Source organism: Myotis nattereri, assembly GCF_964212035.1.
Source record: "Myotis nattereri genome assembly, chromosome: 2".
NCBI classification, from domain to species: Eukaryota; Metazoa; Chordata; class Mammalia; order Chiroptera; family Vespertilionidae; genus Myotis; species Myotis nattereri.
In genome coordinates this window covers 207,330,267-207,350,798 of record NC_138076.1, presented here as the reverse complement: position 1 = coordinate 207,350,798, position 20,532 = coordinate 207,330,267, and the positions used below count along the sequence as shown (strand labels likewise).

The 20,532-nt window shown below is 41.4% G+C and overlaps 1 protein-coding gene across 24 annotated transcripts in view; it reads left to right on the top strand.

The window, feature by feature from the left end:
• The window catches only part of RBFOX2 (RNA binding fox-1 homolog 2), a 265,677-nt gene that overhangs the window by 78,979 nt on the left and 166,166 nt on the right, over positions 1–20,532 (top strand). For all 24 annotated transcript variants that reach the window (XR_013995537.1, XM_081083431.1, XM_081083427.1 and 21 more), the window contains exon 2: positions 6,580–6,630. Coding sequence is in view for 21 of the 24 variants with exons in the window: in XM_081083431.1 (XP_080939557.1) it covers positions 6,580–6,630 (51 nt within the window). In the remaining 3 variants the exon portion in view is untranslated. The remainder of the gene's footprint in view (positions 1–6,579; positions 6,631–20,532) is intronic.

The window sequence follows — 20,532 nt, the reverse complement described above, 5'->3', positions numbered from 1 at the left end:
ATTTATAGGAGCATTGTTTGTGAGTGCAAACACAAAGTCCTGAAACAATTTAAATGTATATTAACAAGAAAATAAGGTAAATAGTGACATGTTCATAAACTAGAATACTAAACAGTAGTCACTTTGGAGAACCAAGATGGCGGCATAGGTTAACGCCGGAGTTTGCTGCTTTGAACAACTACTTCAAAAGTGAAACCAAAAAACGGAAGGGACATCACCCAGAACCACAGGAACGCTGGCTGAGTGGAAGTCCTACAACTAGGGGGAAAGAGAAACGCATACGGACACTCAGAGGAGGCGCAGTGCTGAAGTCAAATTCTGAGGTGCGGAGTGCGCGGAGCGGGCTGGCGGCGGAGGGCGCGGTTGGCGTTTTCAATCGGGAGGGAGTCGCAGACTCTGAGCTCCAGATACAGGCGAGTCTTTAGGGACCCAGACTCAAACGGGAGAAGCGGGACTGTCTGGCTTCGGTCAGAGCGAGTGCAGCTTTCTCTCCGAGGATTGCAGCCATTGTTGGGACTCAGAGAGGCAGAGCCCCTGGGGACAGGACTGAGAGCCGCCATAACTGCTCTCTCCGGCCCACCCTATTGATCCTGTGCGACCCACCCTGCCCAAGCCCTGTACAGAGGCATTTGCCGGATAGCCTCAGGCAAAGGCTAGATTAGCACCTCCCTAGAGGACAGAAGTTCTCTCACTGCAGACACAGCTGATTCTCACAGCCACTTGGCCTGGAGGTCAAACCCTCCCTGGTATTAGCTACAACAATCAAGGTTTAACTATAAGCTGCGCACAAAGACCACTAGGGGGTGCACCAAGGAAGCATAACAAAATGCGGAGACAAAGAAACAGGACAAAATTGTCAATGGAAGATATAGAGTTCAGAACCACACTTTTAAGGTCTGTCAAGAACTGTTTAGAAGCCGCCGATAAACTTAATGAGATCTACAAGAAAACTAATGAGACCCTCGATGTTATATTGGGGAACCAACTAGAAATTAAGCATACACGGACTGAAATAACGAATATTATACAGACTCCCAACAGCAGACCAGAGGAGCGCAAGAATCAAGTCAATGATTTGAAATGCGAGGAAGCAAAAAACACCCAACCGGAAGGGTGGAATGAAAAGAGAACCCAAAAATGCGAGGATAGTGTAAGGAGCCTCTGGGACAGCTTCAAGCGTACCAACATCAGAATTATAGAGGTGCCAGAAGATGAGAGAGAGCAAGATATTGAAAACCTATTTGAAGAAATAATGACAGAAAACTTCCCCCACCTGGTGAAAGAAATGGACTTACAGGTCCAAGAAGCGCGGAGAACCCCAAACAAAAGGAATCCAAAGAGGACCACACCAAGACACATCATAATTAAAATGCCAAGAGCAAAAGATAAAGAGAGACTCTTAAAAGCAGCAAGAGAAAGAAACTCAGTTACCTACAAGGGAATACCCATACGACTGTCAGCTGATTTCTCAACAGAAACTTTGCAGGCCAGAAGGGAGTGGCAAGAAATATTCAAAGTGATGAATGCCAAGAACCTACAACCAAGATTACTTTATCCAGCAAAGCTATCATTCAGAATTGAAGGTCAGATCAAGAGCTTCACAGACAAGGAAAAGCTAAAGGAGTTCATCACCACCAAACCAGGATTATATGAAATGCTGAAAGGTATCCTTTAAGAAGAGGAAGAGGAAGAAAAAGGTAAAGATACAAATTATGAACAACAAATATGCATCTATCAACAAGTGAATCTAAGAATCAAGTGAATAAATAATCTGATGAACAGAATGAACTGGTGATTATAATAGAATCAGGGACATAGAAAGGGAATGGACTGACTATTCTTGGGGGGGAAGGGGGTGTGGGAGATGCGGGAAGAGACTGGACAAAAATCGTGCACCTATGGATGAGGACAGTGGGTGGGGAGTGAGGGCCGAGGGTGGGGCGGGAACTGGGAGGAGGGGAGTTATGGGGGGGGGGAAGAGGAACAAATGTAATAATCTGAACAATAAAGATTTAATTAAAAAAAAATAAACAGTAGTCAAAATTAATGAAATTGATCTTTAGTGTTGAGTAAAAAAAGGAAATTGCTAAATAATACATAAAATAGGATCCATTTTTATAAACTTCAAAGACATCCAAAGTTAATGTATTTTGAAGGGAGAGATATATGCATGATAAAGTAAAAAAGAAAAGCAAGCCTTTGTCATTAAGCATAGGCCACTCTCAGAGAGTCAGGAAATGAGGGCTGGAGACTTCCAAATGGCCTATTGGCGAGATGGAGACAGAAAAGTACTGCTTTGCGAAGGCAAGTGGAGTAAATCCATTTCCTCTGGTACATCTCCGTGCTATCTTATCTGTCCTTGCTATTAAAGTTTTGACAATACTGGCTTGTAGGAATGTGACTTTTTTTTTCCTTATAAGAAATTTTGTGCATTGTTGAACCTAAAAATATGGTTTAAACATGCATCTTCTCTGGGGGTGACAAATCTCTGTAAATTATGCTTTTGGATGTTTTTGATTACTTTCTTAATTATATAATTCAGTTTTCAGACAATCTTTAAATACTTACTATAAAAGAATAATATGGAATGGTTATTAGAGAAGAGAACTTGATAAAATGGAAAGAGCAGGGGCTTTGGAGTCCAACAGACCTGGGTTGAAAGTTTGCTTTTCCACTTAATAGCTATACTTTATCATCTTCTCTTTGCAACTTTCTCCTTCCTGAAACAATATCTGATCAGTTGCTTAGTATCTAGTGTTATCATCATCGTTGTTAAAATCTGTAGTGAATGGTGTTAAAACACATTTGAACAAACAAGGTGCTTGTAGATTTCAAAAGGAGCCCTGTTCTTTGGTTTCAGTCTAAGCTATCTGTGTCTCCCCTGTAAAAGTTTGTGTGATAATAGCCAACATTGCCTGTAATTATTATTTTTAAATAGGTTTATTGACATAATTCACAGGCCATAAATCATGCCCTTATAAAGTATTTTTTAGGGTGTTTTTTTTAGTGGTTTGGTGGATTTTAGTGTTAAAATAATTATAGTGTTGTGCATCCATTACCACTATCTAATGCCAGAATATTTTCCTTTCCAAAAATAAACTTAGTACCCATCAGCAATCACTCCCTATTCCTCCCCTTTAGCTTCTGGAATGACTAGTTTACTTTCTTTCTCCATGGATTTGCCCATTCTGGATATTTCATATAAATGGAATTATACAATTCGTAGCCATTTTTTTGTGTGTGTGTGTTTTTTTTTTTTCACTTAACGTTGATGTTTTCAAGATTCACCCATGTTGTATTAGTACTGCATTCCTGTTTATTGCTGAACTAGAGGCCCGGTGCACTATATTATATACTTGAATGTTGCTAAGAAAGGAGATCTTAGATCTCACACACACACAAATTTTTATTATTATATGGCATAATGCAGGTATTAGCTAAGGCTGTGGTGGTAATCACTTTATAATATATAAGTGTATCAAATGAACACATTGTACACCTTAAATTTAACAATAACCCGATAAAGCTGGGGGTGGAGGAAGACACCACCAAGTGAAAAGAAATCCCATAGAATGAGAGAAAATATTTGTAAATCGTATATCTGATAAGGGACTTGTATTCAGAATATAGTATAAAGAACTCTTACAACTCAACTACAAAAAGACAGCCCAAATTTTAAAATGAGCAAAGGGTTTCAACAGGAAGCTCTCCAAAGAAATATACAAATTGTGAATAAGGACATGAAAAGAAGCTCAATAGCATTAGTCATTAGGGAAATGCAAATCACACCCACACAGTGAGATAACATTTCACACCCACTAGGATGGCTATAATAAAAAAAAGTTGGCCAATAACAAGTATTGGAAAGGATATGGAGAAATTGGAATCTCATACATTGCTGGTGGGAATGTAAAATGGTACGGACACTTTGGAAACAGTTTGATAGCCCCTGAAAATGTTAAAACAGAGTTACCATATGACCCAGCAATTCCACACCTAGGTATAAGCAAGAAAATGAAACGGTATGTCCACCCAAAACCTTGTACACAAATTTTTGCAGCAGCATTATTTCATAATAGCTAAAAAGTAGAAATAATCCAAATGTCCATGAGTTGATAATGGACAACGTGGTATATATCCATAATTGAATATTATCCTATACAATAAAAGGCTAATATGCAAATTGTCCCTTCGACTGGGAGGTCAACTGGGAGTTCGACTAGAGGCGGGGCCAGCTGGCCAGCTGCCTGTGGCCCCTCCCCCTGGCTGGACCCGCCCTCCATCAGGGTCCCCCCCCTACTCTTTTTGGGGGCGGGGCCGGCACACCAACTGCCCTCGGCCCCTCCCCCTGGCCGGCTTGGCCTGATTGGCCCACTATGCTGTACATTAGATTCTCAGAACTGGTAGTGCCCTTTGAAGAACAAAAGTTTTAAAATTTTGGTTAAGTCCAATTTATCTATTTTTCCCTTTATTTCTGTTTTTGGTGTCCTGTTGAAGAAACTATCACCTAATCGAAGACCATGAAGATTTACTCCTGTGTTTCTTTAAGAGTTCTGTGGCTTTAAGTCTATGATGTATTTTGAGTTAATTTTGTATATGGTCTGAGATAGAGTACCAACTTCATTCTTTTACATGTGAATATTCAGTTGTCCCAGCACCATTTGTTGAAAGGATACTTTGTCCTCCATTGATTTTTTTTTTTTTTGGCACCCTTTCAAAAATGATTTATTTTAACTAAAGGTTTATTTTGGGACTTTCAGTTGTGTTTCATTGGTCTGTATGTCTGTCCTTATGCCAGTATTACACTACTTTAATTACTGAACTTTGCAGTAAACTTTGAAATCAGAAAGTATGAGTCCTTCGAACTTTGCTCTTCTTTCTCAAGATTGTTTGGGCATCTGTGCTTTTTTTAAGGCAGTTACCTTTTTGTGTGTTTTCTTTATAAATGTCCAGATAAAGATTTAGTAATAAAAAAAGAGCGCCAGATTATCTATGACTGAATTAGTTACTAAATGCCTAAGTACTTTCTGGTTTTTGAACTCCATTTATTTATTTACACATTATTTTGGGTGTGCATCATGTGTTAAACCAGTGGTTCTCAACCTTCTTTAATAGTTCCTCATGTTGTGGTGACCCCCAATTTCATTGTTACAAATTGAACATAATTAAAGCATAGTGATGAATCACAAAAACAATATGTAATTATATATGTGTTTTCCAATGGTCTTAGGCGAACCCTGTGAAAGGGTCGTTTGACCCCCAAAGGGGTTGTGACCCACAGGTTGAGAACCGCTGTGTTAAACACTGCTAAATCGTAGGAAAACCATGATGAACAAGACGTGGGATCTGCATGTGAGCTTAAGTTGAATCCTGGCCTTCATGTTTTTGAAAGGAGTGTGGACTTTGATTATAAACGCTATGGATATAAATAAAGCAGATGTACCATTAGGTAGAAAGTTTACACTCTTCTTATGAAAGCCCTATCAATGAAAATTCTTCTTGCTATTCTGCTAGTAGGAATGAAAGTACAAATGTATGGAAGAGGATGTGGGTCTTTCAGGTAACTGTGTTGAGCACTTTGAAGAAAAAGTTACAAAAGCATCATATGCCCTTATTTACACCTTTGTGTGCACGTATATCTCCTCCCATTTAAAAGTTCCCTTGAAGGCAAGGGACTTGTTTTTTTTTTTCCATCTTTCTTACTCTGAGCCATCTAACAGTGTTTTGAAAATATTAGGTATTCAATATATCTTGACCTAATGGTTGAATGGGTCCAGTAAGCCATAAATAAGTGCTCATATTATATGACCTTAAACTAAATTAGGGTTTGTATAGCTTTTATTAGCTATCATTCTTGCCCTCAAAGATCTAGATTTAATGACTAATGTGAATATGAGACACTGAATATGATACACCTTTACAAAAATAAGATTTATTGAGTCATAAGTAATATTAAAAGTAAATTGTACACTAAACAAATTTTAACTAGTATACATGTTAGGAATTACTGGAGTCCACAAGATGATATAGGGTGGTAGAGGAAGTCTGGAACAGAGGTGGAATTTCATCTAGGTTTAAAAGAGGAGATTAGTAGAAGGAGGGGCTAAAACTTTTCCGGGCTAGAGGTAGTTCTCAGTAGAGGTAGTACTGTTGCCTTCCAACCAGAGACTTTTGGAAATGTGTGGACATTTTGGGTTGTCCTGGTGTTCAGGACTGCTACTGGCTTTAGTGGTTAGGGGCCACTAAATGCTAAATTTTAAATGCTAAAGTCCTACAGTGTGAAGTTAGGAATGGTTTGGCCCTAAATCCCAGTAGCTCCCTGGTTGATATATACTGGGAAGGAAATAGATTTAGCTGTACTAGAGGGAAAATAGTGTTTGTAAGCAAATAATGGTTTTCTTGTGTGTTTGATTTTGTGGAGGCCGAACTGGGAAATGTTTGTAGTTAGCTAGTGTGGAATATAGCAACAGAACACCTTACGGTCTGGTGCAGGGATTTATATTTGATCAGTTTGGATGATTTTGATTATTATTAACGTTTTCTTTTTCTTATAGTTTTTCTTTCTTTTTCTTCTTTTAGAACGAGCCTCTGACCCCAGGTTATCATGGATTCCCAGCACGGGACAGCCAGGTTGGTATCTGCTATTTATAACTTAGATGATGTGTGGTGTGTGTGTGTGTGTGTGTGTGTGTGAGATTAAGGATGCTATGATAGCTAGCATGTCCTGAAATTATTTCTTTTGGAGAGTGATATGGTTAATTTCAGCAATGAATTTATACTTAGAGATATAAATAAAATATACAGGGTGGGGCAAAAAGTAGGTTTACATTTGTAAACATGCGAAATAGTTTAATCCTGTATTTTTGATTATTGTACTATTTTCCATATGACCAACTCTAAACCTACTTTTGACCTACCCTGTATTTCTTAATCCTAAAAGTATTGTAATCACCTTATTGAAATTGTGGATTTTATAGGGGAAAACTCACTCAAGTGCAATCGTAATTGCTTTTATTTTTCTTCTCCAGGCAATATAATAATTTTAAACCAGGTTTTCTTGGTGCCTCATAATTCTAAATGCTGGGTTTGTCTCTTTATTCTCTGTCACTTAGCTCCTGCTTGCACACATTTTTTTAGTCCTGCAATAATCTGCAACAAGAAAATTCCATTCTCCTCCCTGGGGGAATTCAGCCGTATGGTTTTAATCAGGGAAGGCTTGCTTGAGAGAGGGAAGTTTCTGCTGTCTTTCTTTGTTAGATGGGGAGGACGACTAGAAAGAGCTCAGGCCCTATTGTGGGCTAGAGCAGAACTGCATCCTACTCGACATCCTCTGTATGGTTTAGGTGAGTGTATAAAATGCCTTCCCTGCCCTTTGCTATTTGAAGCTTTGAGCAGGTGAGGCTAGAGCAGAGTTAGGGCAGAAGAGTGGGTAAGGCTGCTACAGACAGATGGTGTGGCTTAAGACACCTAGCCTTTGAAATTTACCTCCTTGACATTTTCTTTTTTTAATTTATTTATTTAGTAGAGGCCCGGTGCACAAATTCATGCATGGATGGAGTCCCTCGGCCTGGCTGGCAATCAAGGCCTATGGGGGGGCCGGCCGGCCAGGGGGAGAGACCCCAGGAGGTTGTCCAGCCAGCTCCCCCCATCAGGGACTATTCGGGGGGGGGGCAGCAGCTGGCAGCGGGGAGGGGCTGCGGGAGTGCACAGTCCACCAGGGGGCAGCTCCTGCATTGAGCGTTTGCCCCCTGGTGGTCAGTGCATGTCATAGCAACTGGTCGACAGGTTGTTCCAGCTGTTTGGTCATAACAGTCGCTTAGGCATATATACACACACACACACACACACACACACACACACACACACACACACTAGGGGCCCGGTGCACGAAATTCGTGCACTGGGTGTGTGTGTGTGGGGGGGGGGGTCCCTCAGCCCAGCCTGCCCCCTCTCACATACTGGTAACCCTCAGACATTGACCCCCATCAACCTCCAATCGCAGGATCGGCCCCTTACCCAGGCCTGACGCCTCTGACAGAGGCGTCAGGCCTGGGCAGGGGACCCTCATTTCCCCCCATCACTGGTTCTGCCCCAGCCCAGGCCTGATGCCTCTGGCCCAGGCATCAGGCCTGGGCAGGGGACCCCCAGACCCCTCCGATGCTGGCTCTGCCCCTTGCCCAGGCCTGATGCCTCCGCCAGAGGCGTAGACCCCCATCACCCTCCGATCACCTGATCGGCCCCTTGCCCAGGCCTGACGCCTCCGCCAGGGGTGTCAGGCTTGGACAGGGGACCCCCATCTCCCCCCGATCACTGGCTCTGACCCCCGCCCAGGCCTGAGGCCTCTGGCCCAGGAATCATGCCTGGGCAGGGGACCCCCATCTCCCTCTGATCGCTTGCTCCACCCCCCGCCCAAGCCTGACGCCTCTGACCCAGGCTTCAGGCCTGGGCAAGGGGACCATCATATCCCCCCAATCCCCGGCTCCGCCCCCCCCAGCTCCCCGCGGTTACAGGCTCCGCCCCTGCCCAGGCCTAACGCCTCTGGCCTGGGCGTCAGGCCCGGGCAGCGGGGACCCGCAGCTGCAGCGGCCCCGCGATCGTGGGCTCCGCTTTAGGCCCAGGCAAGGGACCCCTAGCTCCTGGGACTGCCAGCTTCGACCGTGCCCAGCTCCCATCACTGGCTCCACCCCTACTTTCTGCTATCACTGGCCAGGGCGGCAAAGGCGCCTGATTCTACGATCATGGCTGGGGGGCAGGGCAAAGGCGGCCCCAGGGCCGCCTTTGCCCTGCCTCCCAGCTCTTAGCTCCCCCCTGGGTTTCCGATCACTGTCAGTGGCAGGGGGCTTCTTCCTGCTTTCCCTTTCGCCTCCCTGCATTGTGCCTACATATGCAAATTAACCGCCATCTTGTTGGCAGTTAACTGCCAATCTTAGTTGGCAGTTAATTTGCATATAGCCCTGATTAGCCAATGAAAACAGTAGCGCCATACACCAATTACCATTTTTCTCTTTTATTAGTGTAGATATTGATTTGAGAGAGAAAGAGATATTGATTGATTTGTTGTTCTACTTACTTATGCATTCATTGGTTGATTCTTGTATGTTTCCTGACCAAGGATCGAACCCACAAACAACCTTGGTGTATTGGGATGAAGCTCTAACCAACTGAGCTACCTGGCCAGGGCAGGATATTGACATTCTTCAGGAGATTTGCAAAGGGCAGCTCCTAGAAATATCTTTGAATGCTTATCTATCATTCCTTATAGATTTGTCACACACAAAAAATTGCCACCATTATTAGGCTTGTCCAAGGGATATGTGTCATCAGAATGCTAACCCAAAGTTGACACAGTTTCCCTTTCCAGAAATTAATTGAACCTCATCAAAGCCCCTGAAGTTGATTTTAAAAACTAGGATGGCCCCCATAATCAGTAGTCACCTCTGGGGGGAGGGGCTTCTAGATTTGAGAGTATTTGCCCAGTTCTTACACTTTTGGTGCTGGGTTGTCCTCACAACAGCCCTAGGGAGAATTGGAGAGCAAAGGAGAGATAAAGTGTTGCTCACCTCTGTGTTAATCTCCCTGTGGAATCATTACCGTTGGAATTGTCTCTGTGGAAGTTTTCAGTGAAAGATAGGATCATTTACCCCAAATCTAAAGAGTATAGAGGGGTTTTCCCCCTTTCTTTTTAGTTGGGGTTTGCTCTAGAGCTGCTGTAAGCTTTAAAATATATGCCCTTTGATAGTAGTTCTATATAATGTTCATATATCAGAAAAATATTGTTGCCTGGAAATCTAGCCCTCAAGAGTCTGATTGAATAGATCTAAGATTGGGCTTCGTCATTCAGATATATAGCAATTCCTATAGGTGATTCTATTAAGCAATCAAGGTCTGTGGGCTTTTAAAGGAGGGATATTTTCTATTACTGTGCTTTTCACCTGTGACTCTTAAAGTATAAGGGGTCACAGGAAGTCTCTTAATCTAATCTTGCATATTGATGCATGTATTTAATTATTTATAAAGTGTTTCTTGTTTTGCATACAAGCTGATTTTAAATATAGGAAGATAAAACTAATTGAACTGTAAAGTATGGGAATAGACTAAGTTTAAAAGACTCTCAGAGGGTACTGTATAATGCTCTGTTCTTCCTGTGGGCATTACTGATCAATAAGGAATCAGGCAAAAGGAATGAAGAGGAATTTGTTAAAGCACAAAAAGTAGAGGCTTTTCTTGGAACTACTCATTTTTCTCTTCTTTTGCATCAGGGGCCACCTCTGTAACCTGTGCATTCATTACTTACACTATTTCTGCTATAGGCTTATGCAGACCCTTTGCAATGTTTAAAGCGACTCATTTACTTTGAGGCACATTCTGATGGTGACAGGTTTATTTTAGTTTATTTTCCTGGCATTAATTTGTTCTCTGGCCAAACCTTTGAATTTGAGATCTTAGAGTAGTGTGAATAAGCAAATATTGAACAGCTGCTTGTTTTATTTGATGAATACAGAATCCAAATGAGTACTGCTAATTAATGCGCCTAACCGTATAAACTCCCACTTTGTGCTCTGAGGTTTGGGAAGCATTTATCAGCGAGAAACACTGGCCACCGAGCAGCCTGAGCTGGGCAGGGACTGAACTTGCGATCTTTACATCTCCCCAGAGGGGTTTGGCTCAGCAAACCCGGGAGCTGGGGGTGGGGTGAAGGTGAATTTTAATTGTGTCATTATTTGCATTCTTTAATTCTCGTGCTGTTCCTGTCTAAGTAGAGAGGAGCCATCCCCAGGCAGGCTTTTTATCGGCATCTACTGGTGATTTTAAAAGAAATAAAAATTACAGTTTTCTGATTGGTGCAGAGCACTTTCATCATTATTTTCTCATCCTCACAACCATCTTTTGAAGTAAATAGAACAAATATTGCCTTTGGAAAGATAAGGAAACTGAGGCACACAGAGATTAAAGTGATTTATTCAAGGTAACCATGCAAGTTAGTAGCTGAATAAGAACTAAAATTTGTCTTTGTTTGTTGAGGGCCCCTTCCTCTGTACTGGGAATTATTGACGCACCCAAGGAAAAATCTAGTCATGTGCGTGTGTGCCTTCTCACTCAGTGCTACCACTTGGGGGCTTCTTAGACCCTTTGAAGCTCAACCTTAGGTCTAGGAGTGTATGGCCCGTGGTTAAAGATTATTACAACCAAGTTCTTTAGCACGAAGTGGACTAACATTTCACTGTTTTAATGACCCTTTTCATCCGATTTTGAAGTCCTTGGCAACACACTTGAATTAAAACCTGTGAAGGAAAAGAGGGGAAAAAGACACACCACCTTGTAGAGGTTTTGCTTTTTTATGCAAGGTCACCTTGGTCTTCTTTCCCAATGAATTAACAAGCTTTATGGGTTGGCAGTCCATTGCTTTTATGAAGCACTCCAAGCACTTTACTGTGCATGCTAATGTGATCCTTTATGGAAGTGGAGGAGACAAACATTGTTCCAGATTTACTGAGGTGAAAACCAGCTCAGAAGGCTGAATGTTTTATCTGAGGCTCTGCAGGATTTTAGGTTGGTACAAAGTAATGGTTTAGATTCCTCACTGGCGGTTTCTTTGTGATTTATGTGTATATGCATGTGCTTATGTGAGTTCTCAAGTGTTGACTAAGGCTGGGATATTTTGTGGGTTTGTAATATGTTTTATTTTTTTTATTTTTTAAATATATTTTATTGATTTTTCACAGAGAGGAAGGGAGAGAGATAGAAAGTTAGAAACATCGATGAGAGAGAAACATCGATCAGCTGCCTCCTGCACATCTCCCACTGGGGATGTGCCCGCAACCCAGGTACATGCCCTTGACCGGAATCGAACCTGGGACCTTTCAGTCCGCAGGCCGACGCTCTATCCACTGAGCCAAACCGGTTTCGGCATGTAATATGTTTTAAATGAGAGAGTATTTGGGTGCATTAGCTCCAGAGTTTTTATATAGGAGGAGTTTAGGAGCAGCAATCTGATTAGGCTTAGTTCTGCGTAGCAAGCTTACTGTTTTTGCTAACATTGTTTATTTGTGATGGCTTTCAGGGGCTCCTGGAACATACAATGGGAATCCTAAGGCCAACCCCTTGCCACCTCTTGGTGCTACAGCTTTACACCTGATTATAATTAGGGTGACCTTTTAATTTATCATTCAAGTTGGGGCACTTTTGAGAGTGAAAAGGGATGCTAATGTTGAATTAATCCTAGGCAATCCTGGTTGAATGGGATGTATGGCCACTCTAGTTATAAATCAAGAAATATAGTGAACTTTTAAGTATAGTAATCAGGATTTGGAGTCAGGGCACAGTGCCTAACACTGTGTGGGAATGGAATTTTGGCCTTCACATTTGAGGTAAGAGGTGATCGCACAGACTCTTGGTTGGGTTCAGGTGTTGAGTCAGCTATGGGAATGGGAATATTAGTAAATTATAAAAACTAATGTTTGTAAAAGCACTTTACAATGAATAATGTGATCTTTACAATAGCTCTGCCAAGTGGATTGGGCTTTTTTACCCAGATTTTATAGATAAGAAAACCAAAGCAGAGATTTTTAAGTGAACTTCTCAATGTCACATAGATAGTAAGTGGAAGAATTGGACTTGAATCTCAGATTTTCAGCCTCCATCTATGTATATAAAAGCCTAAGTGACCATCCGACTGTCAGACCAGTAGCTATGATGCGTAGTGACCAGTAGGGGATAGATGCTCTGACCGGTAACTATGATACGCACTGAGCACCAGGGGGCAGATGCTCAATGCAGGAGCTGCCAAGCTGTGGTGACTTGGCAGCTGTGGTTCTTGGGTGACTGGAACCAGAGAGGAGGGAGCCCGATTCTGGGTGGGTCACCTGAGAATCGCCCTCTCGCAATCTGCGACCCCTCAGGGGATGTTGGAGAGCTGGTTTCGGCCTGATCCCTGCAGGCCAGGCCGAGAGACCCCACGAATCCATACACCGGTCCTCTAGTGTCTTATATTTTTCTTTTGTGTTCTTCTGTCAGTGTTCTCTCTTTGAATTGGGGATGTTCTCTTGCTAGTCTGTCAAGATAAGATATTATGGAATCTTTGGAGAATGTGGCAGCCTGAAAAGTCTTCATATGACCTAGTGGTCCCTTGAATAACTTATTTCTGTCATGTTTTCTTTCTTATTTGTTAGAATATCTTATGGTCCATAATTTATCTAATTGTATTTTAAATATAAAGAAATAAATTAATGTCATGGTGTCAAGCCCTTTGATTTTTTTAAAATGCCAAGTCAGTGTTCCCCCTTCAGTTTTCTAAAATCCTGTTGAAATCCACAGTATGGACATGTTCAGATGAGTCACAGAAACAAAGTGGGGATGTCAAAGCAGATGTTTTTTAGGTTGACAGATGCAACTGAAACATTATTAGATAATTAAATTCAGCCCTAACTGGTTTGGCTCAGTGGATAAAGCGTCGGCCTGAGGACTGAAGGGTCCCAGGTTCGATTCCAGTCAAGGGCATGTGCCTTGGTTGTGGGCACATCCCCAGTAGGGGGTGTGCAGGAGGCAGCTGATCGATGTTTCTCTCTCATCAATGTTTCTAACTCTCTATCCCTCTCCCATCCCCTCTGTAAAAAAACAACAAAAAATTTTTTAGTTCTTTTGATTAGGAGCTGTACACAATGTCAAATGCAGTTTATTTCATGCTCATTTGTTTTGGTGGCAAAGAAATGATGGCTACTTTTCTTCCCTGGGGGAGAGTTAGAATGGAAGATGCAATGAGGATATTCAATACCACTTGTAAGCAGTACCTTTTATATCGTGTTCCATTGTGTGCACACACACATCTGTGTGAATATAACAGCATTAGTCTTACTAAGTAATACTTATTCTTATTAAGTTCTAAGTGCTGTGATAGTTTCATTCCATTAAAAAAAAATTGTTGATATGACCCACAAATGATTGGCTAGATTTCCTTCCTGGACCCACTAATAAATTGCAGTGTGTAGTTTTGCAAACAAAATTCTAATAATTGTTGTCCTTAAAAATGTAGCCTTTCCCTATTTCCTATGCCTTCACCCCAGCCCTAAGTAACCGCTAACCTTTCTGTCTCTGTGGATTTGCCTGCCGGGAGCCGGTCCATGCTTGCTGTTTCAAGGGACCTGGCATATATGGCATACCTACTCTTAAAATGGATACAAGAGAGCATTTTGGGTTTTTCTTTTTAATGCCTGCTTTTAAAAAATAAAAAAGGGGGAATTTGCCGGGAGCCGGTCCATGCTTGCTGTTTCAAGGGACCTGGCATATATGGCATACTGTTCTTAATATGCGTGCTCACCTTCTTGGCACTATGTGTTTTAACCAAGGTCTCTGAGAAAGGTTGTTTCCCCAGGTAGGGATTTTCCCCTGAAGTTAGGGAGGGAATAAAACCTCTTAACTAAGTGCCAGGCGGGTAATTAATCACTTTAACTACGAACAATCATGCTTAAGCTACATAATCTTTACTCCCTGGAATGGAGATAAGAAACGCCCTAACCTTTGTAATAGAGATTGATAGGATTGAATCAACTGGTATAAATACAGATGTAAGGACACAAAGAGAGAGACAGAAATTGGCACAGAACCTACACAGAACGTTCTCTAGAGACAGAACAACTTCGCTGGAGAGAACATGGCAAAAGATCCTGGACAGAAACTGGCCTCAGAACCTAGAGACAGAACCTAGCGAGAGAACATGGCAAAAGATCCTGGACTGAACCTGACTACAGAAATTGGCAAGAGAACCTGACTAGAACCTGATGACTGAACCTGGCTGCAGAACCTAGCAAGAGACCATGGACACAGAACCTGGCTGGAGATCCTAAGCAGAACCTCTCTGGAGATCGAGACCAGAACTTGGCTGGAGATCCTGGCTAGGCTGCTGATCAACTGAACGCTGTCTCTGTGTCGTTCCTTCTTCGCCGACTCCGTCCTCACCTTTGGGGACCCCTGGACCCGCTGGGGTTGGACCCCAGCATTTGCCGATTTTGGATATTTCGTATAAATGGAATCATACAATATCTGGTCTTTTGTGACTGGCTTCTTTCACTTGGCATAGTGTTTTCAAGGCTCATCATACACTAGCATGAGTCAGTACTCTCCTTTTTTGGGGGGCAGAATAGTATCCCATCATATAGGTTGGTATAGGAGCATTCTTAGGGGAACCTACTGCCTACCTCTGTAATTCTGACTCCTACAGTTCTTACAATTGGCTTCAGCCTCATTGGCCATTGTTTTCATTCTTGAACTCATCAAGCTTGATCCTAGCTTCAGGCCTGTGGAATCACTGTCTCCTCCACCTTCAGACCTGCACTGATCTTCACCCAGATCCTTACCTCCTTCTTGTTCAGGTCACAGGTACAAAGTTGGCTCCTGAGAGAAGCCTTCTCTGACTGTACCAACCTAAAGTTGTCCACATACATAACTGACAGTTAGTTCAGTGTTATCTTCTTCACATTTCTAATCATTATCTGAGGTTATCTACTGCAGGTACTTTATTGTCTGTCTCTCCAACTAAAATAGAAGTTCTGTGCAAGCTGTGACTTTAATTAGAGCAGAGCCTGGTGTGTAGGGGAAGATCAATAAATGTTTGTTGAATGAATAAGTGAATATTGTCCTCAATTTAATGCTAAGCCTTTAAAGGTTTTAAGCAGGGAAGTGACATGATCTATTTTACATTTCTAAAAACAACATTCTGGTTGCTGTGAAGAATGAATTTTAAAAGGGACCCCCCTCCCCCCCCAGTGCAGCCTAGATTGTCTAGGCAATAATTTTATCATTTGCTGTATTAAATATTGATTCCAGCTAGAACTTATTTGTTGAAAGAAATTCATTTTCACCCCCTTCTCCCAGGTGGAGATTGGATTAAAATGACTGGTTCAGAAGCAAAATGTTTCACACCCCTTTTTGTATCTCATAATGTACTGTATAATAATTTTCTTATTGGTCCCCTATATTCATTGTACTTATTCAGTGATTTTATTAACTAAAAATATTTCTGCTTTGCTTTTTAATTACAGGAAGTATGAAATCACTTTCTTTTCTTTCTACTAGTTTGTCTAGAACCCCACTTGCAGTCTTCATGCAAGGTTATATTTGAGGTTGCTTCTCTCCAGTATCTGACATCAGTGGTTGAGGTCCTTCTGTGGTGTTGCCTTACGCCCTCTAGTGGATGAAGGCCTGGTTGATAAATCTAGTGTTCCAGGCACTTTTCTCAGACCATGTAATTAGCTCAGGCTTAAGATTGCCTTCTGCAGATAGTTTATAAGCTTTTCCCTCCTGGGAAAGGCCATTTTATTTCTTCTGCTGCTTGCTTCTGTGTATTTAAGTAATATGCTTATTTTGCTATTTCTTGATTTATAAATTTTAGACACCACTCTACCCTTTGGTTTCCTGTTGTTAAAGACCAGAAATTAAGTTTTACAAACACTCTCTCCTTTCAAATAAGGCCATTTTTTTTTTTTGGTTAAATTTGGGATTCATTACTGATTTATGATTGCAGAATAATTATATTATTATGCCTAAGTATTTTTATAGTTGAATCATAAAATATTATGACTACATTCCCTTATATACTTTTTGTTTCCCCTGGAGTTAGTAAATATATACATAAAAATATAGGAGTAAATATATATTTAATAATTAATTTTTTAAATAGCACTATATGAATTCTATACCATAAAGTTCACTCATTGTATTTATTCAGTGATTTTATTAAATTTATAGAGTTGTGCCATCAACACTACAGTTCAGTTTTAGAACATTTTCACCATCTCCCCCAAATTCTCTTGAATTCTTTTGTACTCAGTCTCCACTCCCACTCCAACCCTAGGCAACCATTGATCTGCTTTCTGACTCCATAAAATTGTCTTTTCTGGACATTTCATTTAAATGGAATCATATGTATGTAGCTTTGTGTTTGACTTCTTTCATTTAACATAGTGTTTTTGAGGTTTGTCTATGTTGTATCACTATATCATTACTTTTATTAAGTATCACTATATTACTGCTGAATAGTATTCCGTTATATGGATGTACCACATTTTATTATTTACCAGATGATAGATATTTGGACTGTTTCCAGTTTGGCTATTATGAATAATGCTGTTATGAATATTTGCATACAGTCTTGCGTGGACATACGTTTTAATTTCTCTTGGATAGATTTCTAGGAGTGGAATTGTTGGGGTTTATGGTAAGCTTATGTTGAACTTTTAAAGATTCTGTCAAACTATTTTCCAAAGTGGCTTGGCTTTATCGACCTTTTTTTTTATTGTAGTGAGTGTGTAGTGGTATCTCATTGTGGTTTAAAACTTCTTAAAATTTTCACTTGAGGATATGTTTTTATTGATATTAGAGAGAGGCGGGGGAGAAACATGCATCATCAGTTGCCTCCTGTATGCTCCCCAACCAGGGATTGAACCCGAAACCTAGGTGTGTGCCTTAAGTGGGAATCGAACCCATAACCTTTTGGTGTTCAGGATGACACTCCAACCAACTGAGGCACGTGGCCAGGGCTCAATGTGGTTTCAATTTTGCATTTCCCTAATGATTAACAATTTGGAGTACCTTTTTGTGTGCTTTTTATTAGCTATTTATATGTCTTTGTTGAGACATCTGTTCAAGTCTTTTGCTCACTTTTCATTTGGTCTGTTTGTCTTATTATTGAGTTATAAAGAGTTTTTAAAACACAGGTTCTTTTAAAAAATAGGTTTTTATTGATTTTAGAGAGAGAGGAAGGGAGTGGGATCAAGAGATACAAACATAGATGAGAAAGAAACATCAATTAGCTGCCTCTTTACACCCCCTTCTGGGCTTGTGCCCTGACCGGGAATCGAACCAGTGATCTCTTGGTTCATGGGTCATTGTTCAACCACTGAGCCACACCAGCCAGGCTAAATACAGGTTCTTTGTTAGATTTACAGTTTGTAAATATTTTTTCTCAGTTATCAGATTTCGCAAGGTATATCTTTTCTCCTTGTCCCAATAAGACCAAAACAAAACTATTTGCTAAGATTGGATAAACTCTGCATAACTATCATATGAAAGAGACTGTGAAAACAGGCATTGACTATCTGTGTTTAAGCCTAGTGATTGCTTCAAGAATGTTGTCAGGTTTATAGTGGCTTTGGCTGACACAGCCTTCTCCAGATACTTAGTGACAGGCATGTTTGGACAAGGAAGCTCTTCATGTAGTCAAGACAAATTATGCTGCTTGCTGCATGTCCTAAGGCAACGGTCGCCAACCTTTCGGACCTCACGGACAACGGGTTGGCGACCGCTGCTCCAAAGGTTTCCTTAAACCAGCGGTCGCCAACCTTTCGGACCTCACGGACCACCGGTGGTCCGCGGACCATCGGTTGGTGACCACTGTCCTAAGGGATGTGGCATGGTAGTGGATCAGGTTCATTGGCTTATTTTTTCCATTTAAGATACTGTAGCTTCTATGTAAGAATGCTTCATGGAAATTTCCCTGTAGATACACCCATGCACAGCCACTCATCCACCCACCCACCCCTGGCTTTGGGTTTAAATTTTAGCTCTGTCATTGCAGGCTATATGATCTTGGGCAAGTGTTTCCCCTCTCTAAGCCTTAGTCCCTTCTTTTATAAAATAGGAGTAGTATCTACTCTGAAAGGTTATATAGACTTAGTGATAACATGTGTAAATTTCCAGGCATGTAATGGGGTCAAATAAGTAATTTTTCTCATTTATTTTATAGAAAAGAGGTCTTTGGGAAGATTTATAAGGAAATGCTTAGTTCTCAGAGTCTCTATTTGTCTATTTCATCGTTCTCTTTTTGATTCTTAGTTATTCACCATTTGAAATGAATTTTATCTATAGATTTGAAATTTCTAGCTTAGGAACATAGCTTTGCCCTATTTTCAAGAAAAATGTTTGTGTGAGGGAAATGAAATGTGTGTCAGTTTATTTACTTAATTCATTACAGGTCTTGGCAGTGTCAATAGAAAAAGAGAGTCATTTGTGAGGTTTTATGACTTGAACAGAATCAGGTCCAAACTGAGCCAGACACTCAAGTCTCTCCAAACTTACCTGGCTCATTGTTACCCTGTCCGTATATTTCTTCAGCTCTGTATGTCTCCTCACAGCCCTTCAAATATCTGTCTTGGATATTTATTTCTTCCTATTGCCTTATGCTTGAAATATTTCTCCATTTCCCAGCAGAATTCTAGGCATCCCAGAACTCTAGGCTACACCTTAACTTCCTTTATGAAATGTTTCCTAATTGCCTCTAATTACTTAAACTCATTTAACATGTTGTTTGTAACATGAAACTGTTTCACAGTTTTCTCATCTGTGAAAGTGAGGATAATAGTACTTTTGTAAGGTGGTTGTAAGGATTAAATTTTTAAAAATTTTCTAGATCCAGAGTGACTTATTGGTTGATGCTGTGATGTTGCACAGACCTGCCTTTAGCTTTCCATGTAATCTACAAAGTCCCTTCTCATCTCTGGGCCCATTGCCGGGGTCCAACCCCAGCAGGTCCAGGGGTTCCCAGAGGCGTAGACGGAGACAGTGTTCAGTTGATCAGCAGCCTAGCCAGGATCTCCAGCCAAGTTCTGGTCTCGATCTCCAGAGAGGTTCTGCTTAGGATCTCCAGCCAGGTTCTGTGTCCATGTTCTCTTGCTAGGTTCTCCAGGCTCTCCAGCCAGGTTCTGCAGCCATGCTCCCTTGCTAGGTTCCCCAGCCAGGTTCTGCAGCCAGGTTCAGTCACCAGGTTCTAGTCAGGTTCTCTTGCCAATTTCTGTAGTCAGGTTCAGTCCAGGATCTTTTGCCATGTTCTCTTGCTAGGTTCTGTCTCTAGGTTCTGAGGCCAGTTTCTGTCCAGGATCTTTTGCCATGTTCTCTCCAGCGAAGTTCTTCTGTCTCTAGAGAACGTTCTGTGTAGGTTCTGTGCCTAGGTTCTGTCTCTCTCTCTGTCTCTTGCTGTCTTGTTACATCTGTATTTATACCAGTTGATTCAATCCTATCAATCTCTATTTACAAAGGTTAGGGCGTTTCTTATTTCCATTCCAGGGAGTAAAGATTATGTAGCTTAAGCATGATTGTTCATAGTTAAAGTGATGAATTACCCGCCTGGCACTTAGTTAAGAGGTTTTATTCCCTCCCTAACTTCAGGGGAAAATCCCTACCAGGGGAAACAACCTTTCTCAGAGACCTTGGTTAAAACACGTAGTGCCAAGAAGGTGAGCAAACATATTAAGAACAGTATGCCATATATGCCAGGTCCCTTGAAACAGCAAGCATGGACCGGCTCCCGGCAGCCCATGTTTCTTCTTTTTGCTTTAAGAGCTCTTTTGGCTCTAATGGGTTTGATTTTGTGGATCTTGGGAGTGTCACACTTCCGCTGTGGAAACAAAAGAAGCTTTTATCACTTAGCTTCTTACCTCTGAATCTAGCAGGACTGCTATGGATCTGTGGATAGAGTGACTTGAACCAAAAGCATAGAAGTACATCTGGCTTTTCTTCTCATCTCTTTTGTACCTGGTTTCTTTG